At 47.9% G+C, this 18,460-nt stretch overlaps 1 protein-coding gene across 1 annotated transcript in view; it reads right to left on the bottom strand.

The window, feature by feature from the left end:
• The window catches only part of LOC117408545 (coronin-2A-like), a 72,643-nt gene extending 68,021 nt beyond the window's left edge, over positions 1-4,622 (bottom strand). The window contains exon 1 of the mRNA XM_034013624.3: positions 4,283-4,622. Within this exon, the coding sequence (XP_033869515.1) occupies positions 4,283-4,297 (15 nt within the window). The 5' untranslated portion in view covers positions 4,298-4,622. The remainder of the gene's footprint in view (positions 1-4,282) is intronic.
• Between the last annotated feature and the right edge of the window lie 13,838 nt (positions 4,623-18,460).

An 18,460-nucleotide genomic window follows, 5' to 3' on the forward strand; every position in this document is an offset into this window, starting at 1 on the left:
CAACTCAATATTAGGATGGTGTTCCTAATGTTTTGTACACTCAGTGTATATATATTATATATATATATATATATATATATATATATATATATATATATACACACACACATATACATATATATGACACACACCAATTGTTTTTTTCTAGACAAAGGAGTTTGGATACCATTGAATTAGACCACATTATCAGAAACATACTGTAAATAGACTTTACAGTACAACTGAGTCTCCTTCACAGAGAAATATTAGAAGGATTTCAGGAATATGAAAGGTACGTTTGCAGAGGATTGATGGTAAAAAAATAAAACAAATCAAAATTGTATTGTATTCTTTTAGGATGAATATAATACACTTAAGTGTATTACATTTTGGTGATATTCACACATTTGAAAATAATATTGTAAAAGTAAAAAAATAAAATAAGAAAATGAACATATTCGTTCAAACTGACAATATCCATCAATACTGTTGATACAGCTTTCTGCTTCTGGATGACAGACTGCCGGGTTTCTGTTATCCAACACAGCAGTCTCCGCATATAGGAACACCTCCTAAGAGAACACTTCGGCTTAGGGAACACACTTGTGGTGAAACAGAATTTTCCCATTGGAAATGCTCCACCTAAAGGAACAGGAACTTCGCTTAAAAGAACACCTTTTTAGCACGATAGTGATTCATTGCTAACCGATTCAAAACTGACACAGTACTGTTTTGTAACCTGATAACTCACCATCATCAAACTCAAATTCAAATGGTTTATTCAATCTTTTCCAAATTGACTTGTCATCGCAAGAGTAATCTAGAGCTGCTGCTGCATTTCTTAACGTGTGTATGGGTGCTATGTTAATAACCATTGATTTAAAATTAATTCTCGTATTCATAATTACTGTTAGGGGTGCTTTGCTAATTTAGTTTGTCAGTTTGTTTATGAACGTGTTTTTTTTTTTCTTTTATAAGAATTTAGTCGTCGCCAATTTTTTTTACCCCGGTTTTTCTCCCCAATTTAGCATGCCCAATTATTATCTGTATCCTCGGCTCGGAACACGCGTCCTCCGAAACGTGCTCCTGCCAAGCTGTCATTTTTCGCACTGCAGATCCACAGCAATGCCACCAGACCTATAGTGCCGGAGGACAACACAGATCTGGCAGATCCACTGCAGAACAACAGGCCCTTGGCCACAGGGGTCGCTGATGCGCGGTGAGCCGTGGATTCCCCTGCCGACCCAAGCCTTCCCTACCCAGGTAGCGCTCAGCCAATTGTGCGCCGCCCCCTAGGAACTCCCGGTCACGGTCGGCTGTGACATAGCCTGGATTCGAACCTGCGATCTCCAGGCTATAGGGCATATCCTACACTCCGTGCGGAGCGCCTTTACTGGATGCGCCACTCGGGAGCCCCATTTATTAACGTTAGTTTGTCACTTAATTTATTATCATAGTTTATTAACATACACTTGCCTATTGCTTCTCTTATACTTATTTTGTTCATTTCACATGTTGATGCACGTGCTTCATGACATAATTAATAAATACATTTGTATTTATTGATTCATGACGTGACTGACCTTGGCATATTGTGGTCAACTCTGTCTTAGAAAACTTTGGCTAAGAGAACACTTTGCTTGCTTCCCAAGGGGTGTTCTTTAGCCAGAGACTACTGTACTAATATTTCGTTCTCTCTGTAGCACAATTGAAACCAGTAGCATATCACTTTTTAATATTTAACGCCATAAAAGAACAATGCATAGGATGACTGTGATTTCTTGTTGCTCACTTTTTCCTCAAGCAGCTGCCAAATTAAAGATTAAACATGCTCTGCATTCTTAAACAAACAGCAACTAAGGCTAACTAATTGGGTATATCTCTCCAGCAAAGAAATCATTGAGCAAACAAGTAGGTTTCTCTACAGTGTTGTACCTTCAGAGACATTTCTAGGTGAATAAAAATGTAATACATCTGAAATGTGATTTACTGTAACAGAAATGGTAAAATGTTGATGAGACTAACAAAGGGTGGATTGATTTCAAAACCTTGAGGAGAAAATAAACAAAAAAAAAATAATACATTTTACCAAAACAGAATACAGCATTTGTATTATATGAGCAGTCTAAATGTACTGCTCTTGCTGAGATCTTTTACATGAAATCCATTGCTGAACATTCCAGCGATCTGACTGACAAGCAACATTCCATGGGTGAGTAAATATTTCAGTACAAACACACAGTAGGGTTTGGTCTCTTATTACTTCTTTTTATTTTTACCATTGTATAAGGTTAACAACATGCTCCAGGCTGTACACTCACATCTGTATATTATATAGATGTCTTGGGTGGATGGAAGCACTCGTCTATATATTACAGCCATTCAGCCTGTCGTGAGTTATTAGCTTTCTAAACATTGGACCTTTGCATTGGTGGTACTAAACTGGTTAAACTATTTGACATTACTTGATCATAATTAGTCACCTCAGCCACTTCTTCAGGTTTGTATTAAATAATGATAAATCTGCATCAGAGCAGATCTCTCTAATGAGTAGATCAGCTGTTTAAACAGCAATGGAGAATGCCAGAAGAACCGGAGGAATGCTGCCAGCAGCTCTGTGCAGAACCCCGTCATTTTGCAACTTCTTCTGAATAAAAGGGTGCATTATACCTAACAATAGTGTTCAATCACATACCTGGGGGCTTAGGACTTAGTGACATAATATCTAGTAAACAACTGTGTAAAACAAATTACATACGTAATTTACATAAGCAAATTACATAAGGTACCCTTTGCAAGTCAGTTTCAGTCCTAAGGGGCAAAAGCAAATATGAGATACAGGTCACACTCCTATTGCATAGCAGTTTTACCCATTCCAGGTTTTACTACGAGCTTGATTAGCCACAGGGTGTCTTATTAAGCAGACAGTAAAAACTGGAATGGATGAAACTAATATGAAATGGAAGGGGGGGGGGGGTCTTATTTCTGCAGCTACTCTAATATTGGACTTGGTAAGCAGGTGCTACTGTGTGTAACAACAAGTACAAGGACAAAGGGACATTTTCTGAAAGGATTAAAAGAAAAACCAATGGGTTCAAACTATAAAGAAAAAACAATGTAATTGCAGCTAGGAGCAGGGAAATTATTGCTAATGATCTTCCTGACGATTTTTTTTTATTTATTTATTTTTTATAAAAATGTAGAGTGTCTAATTATTTTACCTATACACTGGCGCTAATCAAGCTCGTAGTAAAACCTGGAAGGGATAAAACCACTATGCAGTAGGTGTCTTATTTACATCCCTGGAATTACCTGGGAGATAAAAAGTGAAGGTGAACAAAAAAATCAATTAAAGTTGTTGATTATTGGTCAAAACACCCTGTGTATTTAGCCATAGTGCCTTCAGTCAGGGTCAATGTGTTGTGCAGATATTGTCAAGACCTGTGAACTCCACACAAAGAGAAACCAGAGCACTGTGTAATTACCATTGAAAAACTATGCATGAAAGGAAGCAGCAGGCACACTCCCATTCCAGTGAGCATGCCTTGGACTACAACACAAACCGTTTGTTAGGACATAAGCCACATAATGTACATTACTGGGGCTGAGCCGCTGAGCAATGGATAGCCCGCTCAGAGCTTCAATATGCATTCAACAGAATGGGAAAGTGATACCTCAGAACTCTAAAAGGAAACAAAAAGCGTTAGATGACAACACCAGGTCTTTTAAAAACAACCCGGTGGGTGCAAACACATAGTGCTGTCGGCACCACGAGCTTCAAAATACATCACGCGCGCGCGCATGTTTCACTCAAATAATAGTTTGACAAAAATGTTCGTTACTTGGTCCCCAATCTTAAGCAGAACGTGACTGGAAAAGTACTTTTCACACGTTTGTTCATATACAGCACCACCGTATCAAGAATTCTTCAATGAACACTCGTTAAAATGTAGCCTGTAGTAATGGTAGGCTTCTAATTTATGTGGAAAACGCCGTAACAAACATGTTTTTAAACCAATAAAACAGCAGGTAGCCTGACGCCACGAGTAAGGAGAAAAGAAACACAAATAAAAAAAAGACTTAATAACGGTTTAATCGAGTGATTTTAACTGAGGTATACCAGCCCTGACCCTTACCCCCGTGCACGCTGCAGCACTACAGATATTTGTAAATAGAACTTTACATATTTACACTGTAGTTTCCCCAGGAACATGATGCAAAAACTATTTTAATACGATGCTACCTTAGAAGCGCCCACTTCTAAAACACACAGCCACTGGCATTGGTATTTGTTTTGTCCTACCTTTGTGATGGTCATAAAGGATGTGTCCAGGTGAAAATCAACGTTTCTCGTGAAAAGTGCAATCTGCTGCAGGGAGTGGATAGCAACACGCTGAAGTGGAAGACTGACGACTAAGACAAACGTTTTATTTCCTTGGGTTGCTAAAGTGTCCAATGCGGGGGTTAGGTCTCAGGGATGTAATGTTCATTCAAAAATCATACACAGAAGGTTTGTTTTTTGAGCCAGAGAGTGGATGAGTAAAACAAAATAATAATAATAATACAGCAGGTGGGTCTGTTAGACACTGCAGTGAGTCACAAAAGGGCTGGCGCTGCACTATGCGAAGGGAGGGGAGGTAGAGAAAGGAGGGGCCGACCATAGCAGGAGCGAGAGAAAGAAAAAAAGAAAGAGATTCCTTTTGTGTGTCTGCGGTTTAGGGGGTGCAGTATGTTTGGCCTTTTGATTAATCACTAGCCATATTGTACGTCTTGCTTAAGTAGGTTTCAGATTCATATATTGCGACTCATCCCATATGGGCCGTTTAAATGTCTTTTAGATTTGATATATTATCGTATAATACACACGTGTTTAATATATTATACACGTACACGACCGGGATTTTGTAATATTTATTCACAACCAATTCATAGGACTAAAAGGCAAGTTACATTTTGTAATGTTGTAATGCGTAAACACTTTATTGAAATATATACGCTGTGCTTATAAACGAATTCGGGATGGCTCAGCTTCAATGTTTTGTTTTTAACCTAGAGATCTAAGCAATTAAGGTGCTCTGGTTTTGTTTCAGCAACGGCCCATGAATAAAATAAATATAGAGAGATCTATACCTTGAATACACCTCAGATGTTATTCTATCTATCTATCTATCTATCTATCTATCTATCTATCTGTCTATCTATCTATCTATTTATCTGCCTGTCTGTCCCCAGTGTGGCCCAAAATATATTGTAGATATGATTTAGGTACATTGGGGCTGATGTAAGGATAGGTGTAGTGCAAACAATTGCGGCTGCAAAATCCAAATTGCCTAGCGACCAGGCAATTATTTTGCATTGTGGCCTATGTAAGCTTAAGAGCAATGCAAATTACTCAACACACACAAATAATGAGCTGCAGTCATGATAATGAGGGTCATAATGAGTGCTGCCTGTGCATCAGGATATTTAGCAGCCGCACTTACAGCCCAGAGTTGAGGTGATTTAGGAGTACAGAGAGCAGTAGGCGCTGTATGAGATTTGTGGAGCCCAAAAATCAAATCAAACAAAAAAATATGTCAGAGGACGGGCAACAAAGTTCTGTTGGCGCACAGAAAAGTTTTCTGAGGAAGCTGAGGTCACTCAGCATGAAACTGAGTTATTTAGAAAAGCAGCCAACATGAGTTATGCTACCAAAGAGGTGATATGGTCCTCTATAGTGGATAAAGTCAATGCTGTCGGTGTTACCAGGAGGACAGTCAACCAGGTGATGAAAAAGTGAAATTAAGCTATTAGGTCTAGGATGATCTGCGGAGTGAGACGATAAAGCCTTACCACGCATCTTACCGCATCCCAAACAAAGTGACCCTGGTTTTGAATATGCAGGGTTTTCTCCTGCCTGTCCTCAACAAGAGCCAAGTGTCGCCGCATCAGGAAGTGTACCCCAGCAGCCACCCTGAAGCCAATGACAGGTCTCTGCAGGTGTGTGCTTTTATACAGCTCTTAGTTACTCGCTTCTACAATGGTTTGCACCTTGTAAGAGGAGGTGCAACATTTTTGGAGGGTCAGCAATTGCCTAAGTGCAAGGCAAAATCCTTACATCTCATTATAATGTCTGCGCCCGCTTAGTATTCCAGATTCCTGCCCAATTCCATGCTCTTTTTTTCATTTGAATACATTTAAATGGCTTAATGATGGCTAATTTGATAGCAGGTGCCGAACGCCCGGTGAAAACCATTCTTTACATACAGCTTTACATTTTCAGTGCCTGCGAAAGTCCCACTTTACAGCCGCAAAACACGGTTTGCGTGTGCAAAATGCAGATTTTGGCCACATTATGGGTGTTTTCCAGCCGTAAATCACTTTGCATGTATCCTTACATCAACCCCATTGTGTCTAAATCACACAGGGATAGGACAGAATCCCTGCTATAATACTGTGAATAGGGTCCACTATGGGGAGTCAGGACACCACTGATTTGACCTCAAGAGTCTCCTCTCCTCTCCTCTCTAAAATATACAGCAGATACTGCATGGTGCAGTATGTAATAATAATACTAGCGTTTTTAAAAAATATATAAAATGTAAAAAAGAAATAGAAAAAAAGAAAAATAAATATTATGAAGAATGCACTTAATAAGAAGAACTGTTTCATCACAAGATATTGATTAGGACATCACAATGGTAACCCACTTTTGGAAATAACATGATTTATGTTCAAGATTGTCAATGCATATATAAAAAAGTACATATTGTTGTGTTAAAAACCGAATTATGCCTCTGCCTAGTGGACTTTTGAATATGGTAAATTTGTTGGGGAAGAAAATATAATATTCACTTTTAAATGGGCTTAGTGTGTTGAAAAAAAGTGTTAGTAAATACATTTATGGTGGCTAAATAAGAAAATTTGAAGTAAACACACAACTATAGGATGAGCCATTCTGGAAAACAGACTTTTTATGACCAGCAGATTTCCACCCCCAACTGTTCTCAAGAACTTCAAGTAATCATTGAGGATGGCCGAGTGTCCCTAAATCTGTGCAATCTGTGACATCCTGACTGCCCATGGTGGCCCTATCCCCAATTGATTATATTATGGCTGCTGTTTCTAAGTAATAATTGAGTATTACTATCTGCACTTTCAGTGCTGCAATTCATATTCCCTATCTTGGCGAGCTTCCTGCTCGTTGTCAGGGGTACCATTACTGTATACAGCGGGATGAGACAGACTCCTTCAAAACTTAAACTGAGGAGGAAGGCAGTCTGTACAAAGCTTACAAAAAACTAACTGGGATAGCGTAACATATACTCAGGAATATATTTTCAATGTATCATTTTTAATTACTGTTTTGAATGCTGCAGTATATACTGGTAAAAAGCACAGCATCACCTGTAAATTTGCCATGCTGTCCTACCCAAGAAGATGTGGTATTTACCTGTTTTGCTAACCCTGGTCATAAGACAAGAAAATTCCCACTTCACTGTTCTAGACAATTTTACCCTTGGGAAATTGGCTGTATGTAAACCAACAACCAAAAGGCAAAAGGACATAACCACTGCAAATCCAGCACCATTTACTATCTTTGTATGGTCTACAGAGATTTGTTGATGCATACACTTTCCCAGCTACCCACAATTTCAATGGAATACTTATTCCCATTGATTATGGTATGGCGCTTTGCATGATGAACTTAGAATTATAAATTGAGTATTGTAATATGAGCTACCTCTATTGTGATGTCACTCATTGAAATACTTAAAGAATAATTTCATAACGGGACATGTAGACGCCATTGTAATCTGTGGCTGTAGTCCAAATAAAAAATCTTTAGGCAGATCTGCAGTCTATATGGTGTAGCTTGGCAGAAATGAGGAATAATTTAGACTTCCCTGCGATTTTACACAAAGCGTAATTTTTCAATACACAATTGACTGGAGACAGAAACCTGGAACGAGTGGAGACACCTTACATTTTGATATTCTGCAATCCCTTGCATCCTGTTTGAAAGCTATGAAAGAAAAAATGTGCCACATTAGCACTGTTTATGAACTGGAATTGTATGTTAGGAAAAATGAATAATAAATAAAACAAAACAAAAAAATCAGCTAATTAGAAAGGAGTCCACTTCCTTGCAATAATACAAAACCCTTTAAGCCTCATTTGACATTTGTTTCTGAAACTATTCTCTTGAAAGAGCTGTTAAATGTCCTAATTAATGAGTGGTCAAGATGTCACATGTCATGAAGAATGTCATTTAGTAAGAGGCAACAGCGATTGAATTAGGACCAATATACAGTGCCCTTGGCTGTGAGGCATTTTTTTTACTAGATGTTTTCAAGACTAGGGTAGGGAGCGATTTACTTATTAGAGTCTGTGACTGTAATTTGAAGCAATTATCTCCAATGAGATTGCGCTCTGTTCATATACCAATTAGCTGGACCTTGGTCGACTCAGAAAAATGAAAAAAATACAGGCCATAGAAAGGGTCTTTGATACAATATGTGCCCAGAACTGAATACTGGTATTTTACTGATTTTTTAAATCTAATTTTCAGTACAATACTTACAGTAAAATGCAACATGTTTGCAGAACATTGGGTGGTCTAATAATACTGACACACCAATGATCTTTTGTGTGAGCAGAAACAGCCTTGATGCTGGGTTCCACCAAAACAAGACTGGTACTCAGGACTTTAAAAAGGGAAACACATAATAGCTGTAACTAGATTTGGCATTGAATGTATAGGAGACAAACATCTCCCTCATAAGTATCAAAATCAGCACCCAGGCCTTTTTGTACACTGCACCCTGTGTATATAGTACAAACCAAAACTAAGTACTCAATCTTAAACAACTGAGAAAAATCTCTCTATATTAAAACTGCCACGTTCACATTTTTTTGGAAAGGTGCACACACGGGTGCATACCTAAACTCAACGGTAGTGTTCAGCATTGAGTCAACAAAAACATCACTAAAAAGGTCAGCATTTCCGGGTATTTAGGAACGCTTCGTTGATTATGGACGTCATTGCAGTGGTGGCTGCAGCTGTCTGAGATTTTACGTGGATAACCAATCAATTATATAAATATCTGACAAAGATGTGGCTATAATGGTAGCTTACTGATACAAAGCGCAATGCAGAGCAAAAGTACATGTCCCAGACGTGGTCAATCTATAATTCCGAAATATATTTCAAGTCGCATTTGAGACTTTCTAGGAGCTGAGTGGGTAGCTATTTCTCCCTTAATGTTATACAATAAAACAGTTTTACAACAATAATGACGTTAATTAGTTAATTTGTTTGCGTATGCACGGTTTTATAAATTAAAATTCATGTTTTTTTTTAACATTTGCAGTTTTGAAGCTGATTTGCTTTGTAGCACAGTAGTTCAATCTGTGAGTATGTTGAGTCTTCGTTGATCCATACATCACTAGCTCTCATCTTTGAAATTAGGAACGTTTTTTTTTTAAGTGTTGCTACTCATCGTTGTGTTTAGGAACGCACCAACAACCTGCAGTAAACTCCACGGCACCCTGTAAACGATGGGTGGGTCCATGTAGCGACATATATACTGAAGCGATCTTGTAACTTTTCGACTGCTGTATCGCTGCCTCTGCAGGGACTGTAAACATTTGTGTGTCTGTTCCTTTGTGTGTCATTCTTGTGTATTGTGAGACCGCCCACGCCATTAGGGGAATTGGGGGGAGGGGTGTAAGAGTGGGTGGGGCAGGTCGTTTGGGGATCTTAGTGAGTGTGTGCGTGTCTGTTGGTGTGTTTGGGGGTAAATAGGGAAACGAGGGTTGGAGGGGTGGTAGTTGAGGCTCCCTGTGACATCCCCTCGTCTTCAGGGGCTGTGGTAGTTCCTGGGGTCGGAGTTTAGTCCGACGCGGGAACCACAGGGGTGCAGCGATTGGGAGGAGGGGATCACGTGTGATGGAACTATAAATAGTGGCCGGTCCTCCACGTGAGTGGGTGAAATAACGTTCCCACAAATTAGAGGAAAGGAGTGTGCTAACGTATGTGGGGAAAAAAAATATATAGCTGGTTATAGAAATGACTGGGGCTGTATAAGAGGAAAGAGCGACTGGTTAGAGATAAGTTTTATTATTTTGTTTTGGCGTGGGCCTGGCCAACAGAGTCCTTAGTCTGTTAGCGTGAGAAAATAGACCTGATTCGGCGGTTGATTATTTTAAGTTAAGTCGATAACAACTGAAAACGCTACAATAATATTTGTGACTAAATCGGAGGTTCATGTCATTTGAAAAAACTCAATTGATCCTCGCCTACCATTTTTTTTTATACAGATTATATTGGGCAGCAGTGTGGAGTAGTGGTTAGGGCTCTGACTCTTGACCGGAGGGTTGTGGGTTCAATTCCAGGTTTGGGGACACTGCTGCTGTACCCTTGAGCGAGAGCAGACGTGTGTGAGGAGAGCTCCTGCTCTGAGTTAAGAAAACAGTGCTTTAAACTTTTTATTTTCCAAATCTTTTTATTTTATCTTTTGTCTAAAGCAGCAGGGCACCTTTTTTGTTAATTAAAACTTTTATTTAGTGTTTTAAAAACACATTTTATTTCTTTTTTCTTTTGTTCTCCTACACTTGCTTTGTTTGCAAGTGTAGGAGGGCAGCCATTTTGGCTTGTTTTTTTTCCTTTTGTTTGTTTTGTTCTTTTAATTTTTATTTCATTTAAACTTGTTTCTTTTCTTTTCTTTTTAATTTTGTATTAAAGAGCACTTTCTTTAGTTTATTTTAAAATCATTTTAAATCATAACACTGTTTTAGTTTTCGTTTTAAAAATACTTTTGTTTTAATCCCCTGCTTCTGCCTTGTGCAGAGTGGGGGAAGGGCAGGCAGGGAGCACAGGCCATGTGCTCCTTTGTTTGCCCTTAGTTTAGTTTCTGATTTTCTTTTAAGTTTGAAGCTATTTTTTAGTTTCAAACTTTGATTTATTTTTGAATTTTTCTTTTACCCCTGCACTATTGGAGTGCAGGGGTGTGTGATTTTGTATTTGTTTATTTATTAAAAAATAAATAAAAAACGTTTGTTTGTTTATTAAAAAAAAAAAAAAAAAAAAAAACACTTTTCTATTTGTTTCATTTTTATTTTGCCCCTGTGCTATTGGAGTGCAGGGGTTTGTGTTTGTGTGTATTTTATTTTATTTTATTTCTTTGTTTTAAAAATAAATAAATATTTTTTGTTTGTTTGTTTTTAATTTTTTTTTTATCTGCCTCTGCACTATTGAAGTGCAGGGGTGGGTGTATTATTTTGTTTTCTTTACTTATCTAAAATAATAATTAAAAAAAAAATAAACAAACAAATAAATAAATAAACAAATAAATAAATAAAATGAGTGGGCAAGCTCTACAAGCCCCTCAAAAATGGGCAAAGGTGGCTGCAGGGGAGGCTGCAACACCTTTTAAAAATATTACCAGGAGGCACGGGGTCAGGTGCCTCCTGAAGGACTCCCTCTCAATCGAGGGCTTTGTCAAGGCCATGGCCAAGGTGGTGGGGCCATCGGCCATCGTGGCGGCCTCCAAGATGTACGGCAAAGCCGTCTTCTTCTTAAAATCGGAGGCCGCCGCGAACACGGCGATTGAGAGGGGTCTCGCGGTGGCGGGGATTTTTATCCCCGTCGAACCGCTCGCGGGCCTGGGCACAAGGGTCGTCCTTTCCAATGTGCCACCTTTTTTGAGGGACGACCTGCTCAGGCCCCATCTGCAAGCCCTGGGGGAGATAAAAACAGCTATCCACCCCCTCCCCCTGGGCTGCAAGGACCAGGCCCTCCGCCACATCCTGTCCTTCCGCCGCCAGGTGACCATCCACCTGGCGGGGAGGGACACCGCGGAGGGTAGCTTTGTGGTCCCCTTCGAGGGGACCAATTATGTAATCTTTTATTCCTCGGAGGAGGTGCGGTGCTACCACTGCAAGGAGCTGGGGCACCAGAAAAAGAGGTGCCCCAAGCTCCAGCAGGGCGCAAAGCCACCCGCGCCCGCACCGCGCCCCTCCGAGTCCACCTCGCCCCCGGGGCCCTCAAAAAGGCCCACAGAGGGGGGCAAAAAGGTACCCGCCCCCCTCCCAGGAACATCTGAGGGGGGAAAGGGAGAGAAGGCCCCCGAGGTGGCCGGACCCTCCGCGCCTCCTGAAAGCGCGCGGGGGGAGAAGGCCGCCGAATGGACCTAGGTCGCCCGCCGCAAAAAGAAGGTGGCGGCCAGGTCCACGGGGGAGGCCAAGCGGGGGGAGACGAAGCCCGCCGCCACACCATCTGGCGGTGGGTCTGGGGGAGTCCCTGATAAGGAGACTCCCCCCACGGCACCCCCCGCAAGGCAGGGCGGCAAAGCCGCCCGAAAAACAAAACACCTCACCCCCGGGAGTGAGGAGAGAGACGCTGCCGGAGGTGAACTCCCCGTCGCCGTGGCAGGGCAGGGGACAGCCTCCGGCAGCTTCAGGGGGAAGAGGAAGGCGCAGGCACGCCTCCCCACGTGTGCACGCAAGTGCACACGTACCGGCCTCATGGTGGGGGTCCCCGGGGGGGCAAAAGAGGGCCCCCCAAAACCAAAGCGACCGCCTCGGCGTCCCCCCTCTGCCGGCAATGAGGGCCCCGGCCCTCGTAATGCCACAGAGGGGGAGAAGGATCCATCCCCCGAGGCGGTCCGGGGCTCCGCGGAATCTGCGGAGCCCATGGAAGAGGCCCCCGCCGAGAGGTCAAAGGGGAGGGAGGAACCCGCGAGGGCAGATGGAGCCCTTCGGGTAGATCCCCTCCCCGTCACTAAAGAGACCTCGGAAGCCGGCCCTGATTCCACCACCGAGGGGCCGGCCGCAGGGGAGGTCGCCGAGGGGGCGCAGGAGGGGCCCCCGACACAACACCTGCCTCGGGCACCGCCTTCCTCCGACGGCGACACGGGTCCTGAAACCTGTGTTGCCGAGGAGGGGGCGGCGGAACCAGCTCCCGAGGCAGGCATGGGCTCCGCGGATAACGCGGAGCCCATGCAGGCGACCTCCGCCGAGGGGCCAGAGGGGGGGGAAGAACCACCCCTCCCACAAAAAGAATTGCCTCTGGCTCCCGTCTCCGGGGAGGAGGCAGATCCGGCCCCCGAGGCAAGCGTGGGCTCCGCAGACAACGCAGGGCCCATGCAAACGACCCCCGCGGAGGGGTCGGATGGGGGGGAAGAACAGCCCCCCCAAGAAGAAGAGCTGCCTCAGGCTTCCCTCTCTTGCGGCGACGGGGGTTTCGGCCCTCGTGCTGCCGCGGAGGGGGAGAAGGAAACACCCCCTGAGGCAGCGGCGGGCTCTGCGGAGCCCGCGCTTACATTGGTCTCCGGAGCGCGGAAGGGAGGGGAAGAACCAGAGAGGGCAGAAGGTGGTGCCCTCACGGTAGATCCCCTCCCCGAAGTGCAACGGGGCCAAGAAACCGGTCCCCGACCCAGCATCGAGGGACCGGTTCCAGTCACCGAGGGGGCGCGGGAGGAGCCCCTGAAACAACAACCGCCTCGGGCTTCCCTTTCCGGCGGCGACGAGGGCTCCGGCCCTCGCGCGTCCGTCGGGGGGGAAACATCGTCCGAGGCGGTCCCGGTGACTGATGCGGAGGAAGGGGAAGGACCCGAAAGGGTGTATCCCCTTTCTCTAGGGGAGGGAGGGGAAGGACCCGAGAGGGTGGATCCCCTTCCTTCGAGGAAAGAGGACGGGCCTGAGACCGTGCCTCTGACCTCAAAGGAGGGACCCAGAGCGGGGACCAAACCATCTGGCTCGGCAGCGTATGCCGAGCGCCCGTCTGCGCCCCCGAAATCGAGGGTGCAGACGGTCCCCGCGAGGGTCCCTCCGCCGGTCTCTCCCGTCGCGTCCCCTGGGGGTGGGGCGCAGGGAGGACCGGTGAAGCTCAAAATAAGGCGCAACGCGCTCACCCACCAACGGGAGTGCGTTGTGCTTTACCATCGCGAGGGGGGCGATGGAGAGCTGAGGGAGAGGGAGGAGGATACCGAGTCCACGGGCAGCGTGGGCTCGGAGGTTCCGTCCGTCTCTCTCCCTGACATCCCTGCGGCGGATCTCCTGGAGTTCTTGGAGGCCACCATCCACCGCAGGGACAAGGTACAGCTGGCCCTGGACAAATGGGGGGACTTCCAGAGGGTCCTAACCTCTGTGAGGTCCTTCCTCAGGGCCAGCCACGCCAACAAAACTTCGGGCTCGAACGTGCACATTCGGGCCCGAAAGTTACACGACCAGTTGGTGAGCTTCGGGAGAACTCAGGATCTCCCGTGAGCGTCACCGACCACTCCTGACAGAAGATCATGTATCACATCGGTGCCGTGAACGTCAACGGGTGTAGGGACCCTTTCCGCAGGGCCCAGGTAATCTCCTTCCTGAAAAAAGGGGGTTACTCTGTGTGCTTCCTGCAGGAAACCCACACGACTCCAGAGACGGAAGCCAGCTGGCTTCTGGAGTGGGGGGGGAGAGTGTCGTTCAGCCATCTCACCGGCACCTCCTGTGGGGTGGCGACGCTCTTCTCCGGGTCCTTTCTTCCCACGGTACTCGATGTGGTAGACGTCGAGCCGGGCCGTCTGTTACACCACCGGATCCGGGACGGCGACAGTATCGTTCACCTGGTGAACGTGTACGCGCCGTCCACGGGTCCGGCGAGGGTCCAGTTCTTTCGCCGGATGTCGACCTACATGAACAACATCGGCGCCGACGAGTGCGTGGTCCTCGGGGGTGATTTCAACTGCACCCTCGAGGCCGCGGACAGGGTGGGGGCGCAAGAGCACTACCCTCTCTCGTCGGCAGCCCTGAGAGAGCTGACCGCTCAGCTCTCTCTGGTCGACATCTGGCGTTGGCAGCATCCGGACGTCCCCGCCTTCACCTTCACCAGGGTGAGGGAGGGGCCGGTGTCTCAGTCCCGGATCGACAGGTTCTATGTCACCAGGAACCACGCTCACTGCGTCCGCTCCTCCGACATCAGGCCGGCGCCGTTCACGGACCACAACCTGGTGGCCGTGGCGGTGGCCCTGGTGCCAGTCGGGCACGCCTCCGCCTACTGGCACTTTAACAACGCCTTGTTGGAGGACGAGCGCTTTGAGCGGTCTTTCCGGGACTTTTGGACGGTCTGGCACGGCAGACGATCTCGCTTCCCCACGTGGCGTCAGTGGTGGGACGTGGGGAAAGCGCAGATCAAGATCTTCTGTCAGGAGTACACGAGGGGCGCGAGCAGGCGGAGGGACTCACGGATTGAGCGGCTGGAAAGGGAGCTGCTCGATCTGGAGAGCCGCCTGGCTCGCGGGGACCCACTCGAGCAGAGCGCGTACGTAGAGAAGAAGAGCACCCTGCGGGACCTGCAGCTCCAGCGGTCCCGGGGGGCGTTTGTGCGCTCGCGGATCCAGTTCCTCCGGGAGATGGACCGCGGCTCACACTTCTTCTACGCGTTGGAGAAAAAGAAGGGAGACCGCAGGAACATCACCTGCCTCCTGGCAGACGACGGCTCCCTTCTGACGGATCCGGAGAGCGTGAACGAGAGGGCCAGAGCCTTTTACTCTGACCTCTTCTCTCCGGATCCCGTCGACTCTGACGCGTGCTGGGTTCTGTGGGACGGGCTTCCCACGGTCGGCGAGGGCGTCAGGGAAGAGTTCGAGGGCCAGCTGACCCTGGCCGAGCTCTCCGACGCCCTCAGTCGGATGCCCTATAACAAATCGCCGGGCATCGACGGGCTGACCGTGGAGTTCTTCAAGAAGTTCTGGGACTTGCTGGGGCCCGCCTTTGCGCGGGTCCTGGCGGAAGCCTACGAGACCGGGGAGATGCCCCTTTCGATGAGGCGGGCGGTGATCACGCTCCTGCCCAAGAAAGGGGATCTCCGCTGCCTGAAGAACTGGCGCCCGGTCTCGCTGCTATGCACGGACTATAAAATCGTGGCCAAGGCCGCCTCCTTGAGGCTCAAGTCCGTGCTGGCAGACGTGATCCACCCCGACCAGTCCTACACGGTCCCGAACCGGACGATTTTCGACAACATCTTCCTGGTTCGGGACCTCCTGCACTACTGCAGGGGGACCGGTCGGTCGGTCGCCTTCCTGTCTCTCGACCAAGAGAAGGCGTTCGACCGGGTGGATCACGAGTATCTCTTCGGAACCCTGCGGGCATTCGGATTCGGGCCGAGGTTCGTCGGCCTCTTCCGAATGCTGTACGCCTCTGCCGAGTGCCTTTTGAAGGTGAACTGGTCCCTGACCGCGCCCCTCGCCTTCAGGAGAGGAGTACGTCAAGGCTGCCCTCTGTCCGGACAACTGTACGCGCTGTGCATCGAGCCCTTCCTCTGCCTCCTTCGCAGGAGGCTCACGGGGTTGGCGCTCGGCGCGCCGGACACGAGGGTGGTCCTGTCGGCATACGCCGACGACGTGCTCCTGGTGGCCTCCGATCCGGTCGATCTGGAGAGGATGCGGAGCTGCCAGAGCGTCTACTCTGCCGCTTCCTCTGCCAGGATCAACTGGGACAAGTGCTCCGGGTTACTAGTAGGTCCCTGGCGGGTGGACTCCCTTCCCGTCGCGCTCCAGCAGTTCAAGTGGAGCGCGGACGGCTTCAAATATCTGGGAGTCCACCTGAGCCCCGCGGAGACCTCGGTCGCAGCCAACTGGGTGGAGTTGGAGGACAAGGTGGCTGCGAGGCTGAGGTCGTGGTCGGGTCTGCTGAAACTGCTTTCCTTCAGGGGACGGGCTTTAGTGATTAACCAACTGGTGGCGTCGATGCTCTGGCATCGACTCACCGTCCTGAGCCCGCCCCCTGAGTTTGTGGCCAGGGTCCAGAGGAAGCTGACGGACTTCTTCTGGGCCGGAAAGCACTGGGTCTCTGCGGCGGTTCTGAGCCTCCCTCTGGCCGAGGGAGGGCAAGGGTTGGTGTGCATCAAGACCCAGGTGCACACCTTCCGCCTCCAGACCCTGCAGAGATTCCTGTACGCAGACCCGGCCCCGCAGTGGTGCACGCTGGCGTCCCTCCTCTTGCGCCAGTTGCACGACCTGGGCTACGACCGGCAGCTCTTTTGGATCGATCTCCGGGGAATCCGTCTCCCCGAGCTGCCGGTCTTTTACCAGGACCTGCTCAGGACCCGGAGCATGTTTGACATCGGCCGAGACGCGGTTCCGACCGAGGGGGAGGAATTCCTTCTGGAGCCCCTGCTGCACAACCCCCATCTAGGTGCGCAGGCGTTGGAATCCCCCGCGGTGCGGAGCCTGTTGATCTCGGCCAAGGTGACCAGAGTCTGGGATCTCCTGGATCACCAACGCTCGGCGTGGCTGACTCCCGGGTCGCTGGTCGCCAGGGCGACTCGGGGGACCCTCAGAACGGCCCGCCGAGCGATCCGGGAGTGCAAAGCAGCTTTGCACCCAGACTCTGTCGGGTATCTCGAGGGGGTCCGGAGAGCCATCGTCCCTCCCTACCCCCGGCTCTCCGGCCCTGCTGATCAGACCAAAGGATCGGGCTCCCCCTCAGCCTCCCCTCGAGAATCACCTGAGCAGGACCTCGCAGTTCTCCTCGACCCCCCTTCGTTCCGTGTCGAGGAGGACCCTGTACGCGATGGCGCTCCACACCCTCCACTTCCTCGCCCTCGTCTCCCGCCGAGACACCGCTTGGCGGGAGCCCCTCCAACCCCCGGAGGGCGAGAGGCCCCAGTGGGAGGCTTTGTACTCCCCGCTGGTCCCCAGAGGCGCTGGGGACCTGGGCTGGAGGGTGCTACACGGAGCGCTCGCGTCAGGAGAGGTCCTGCGTCACTTCACCGACTCGGACCCCGCATGCCCTTTCTGCGGCGAGTCCGAGTCGGTTTTCCACATTTATTTTCTTTGCGCCAGGCTGCAGCCGTTCTTTTTGTTCTTGAAGAACCTCCTGCTGCAGTTCTGGCTGCATTTTTCCCCCACCCTTTTTATTTTCGGGCACCCTGTTCGTGGCTCCACCAGGAAGAGGGACCTCCTGGTGAATCTGCTCCTGGCTCTTGGAAAACTTACCATCTACAAGACCAGGAAGCGTAAGATCACCGGGGAGGGTCTCTTTGACTGTGGGGCCATGTTCAGGGCCCTCCTCCGTTCCCGGGTGGCGTTGGAGCGCGCCGACGCGGAGTCCACTGGCGACATGGCGTCTTTTGTCGACCAGTGGGCTCTGGGTGGCGTGCTCTGCACCGCCCCCCCCTTTGTTTTGAAAATTTAATTTACAGTTTTTTGCTGGCACCCCCTTTTGATTAGGGGGCGCCATACTGTATTTTTTCACCGGCTGCCATTAGGCAGCTGGTGCACCGGCTGCCAATAGGCCGCCGGCGCAGTTTTTACCGGCCAATAAATAGGCTGTACCCTTGAAAGCAAGGTACTTTACCTAGATTGCTCCAGTAAAAACCCAACTGTATAAATGGGTAATTGTATGTAAAAATAATGTGTAAAAAACAATGTCGTTGTATGTAAAAATAATGTGATATCTTGTAACAATTTTAAGTCGCACTGGATAAGGGCGTCTGCTAAGAAATACATAATAA

The sequence above is a fragment of the Acipenser ruthenus genome, chromosome 2, assembly GCF_902713425.1.
Source record: "Acipenser ruthenus chromosome 2, fAciRut3.2 maternal haplotype, whole genome shotgun sequence".
Taxonomy (NCBI): domain Eukaryota; kingdom Metazoa; phylum Chordata; class Actinopteri; order Acipenseriformes; family Acipenseridae; genus Acipenser; species Acipenser ruthenus.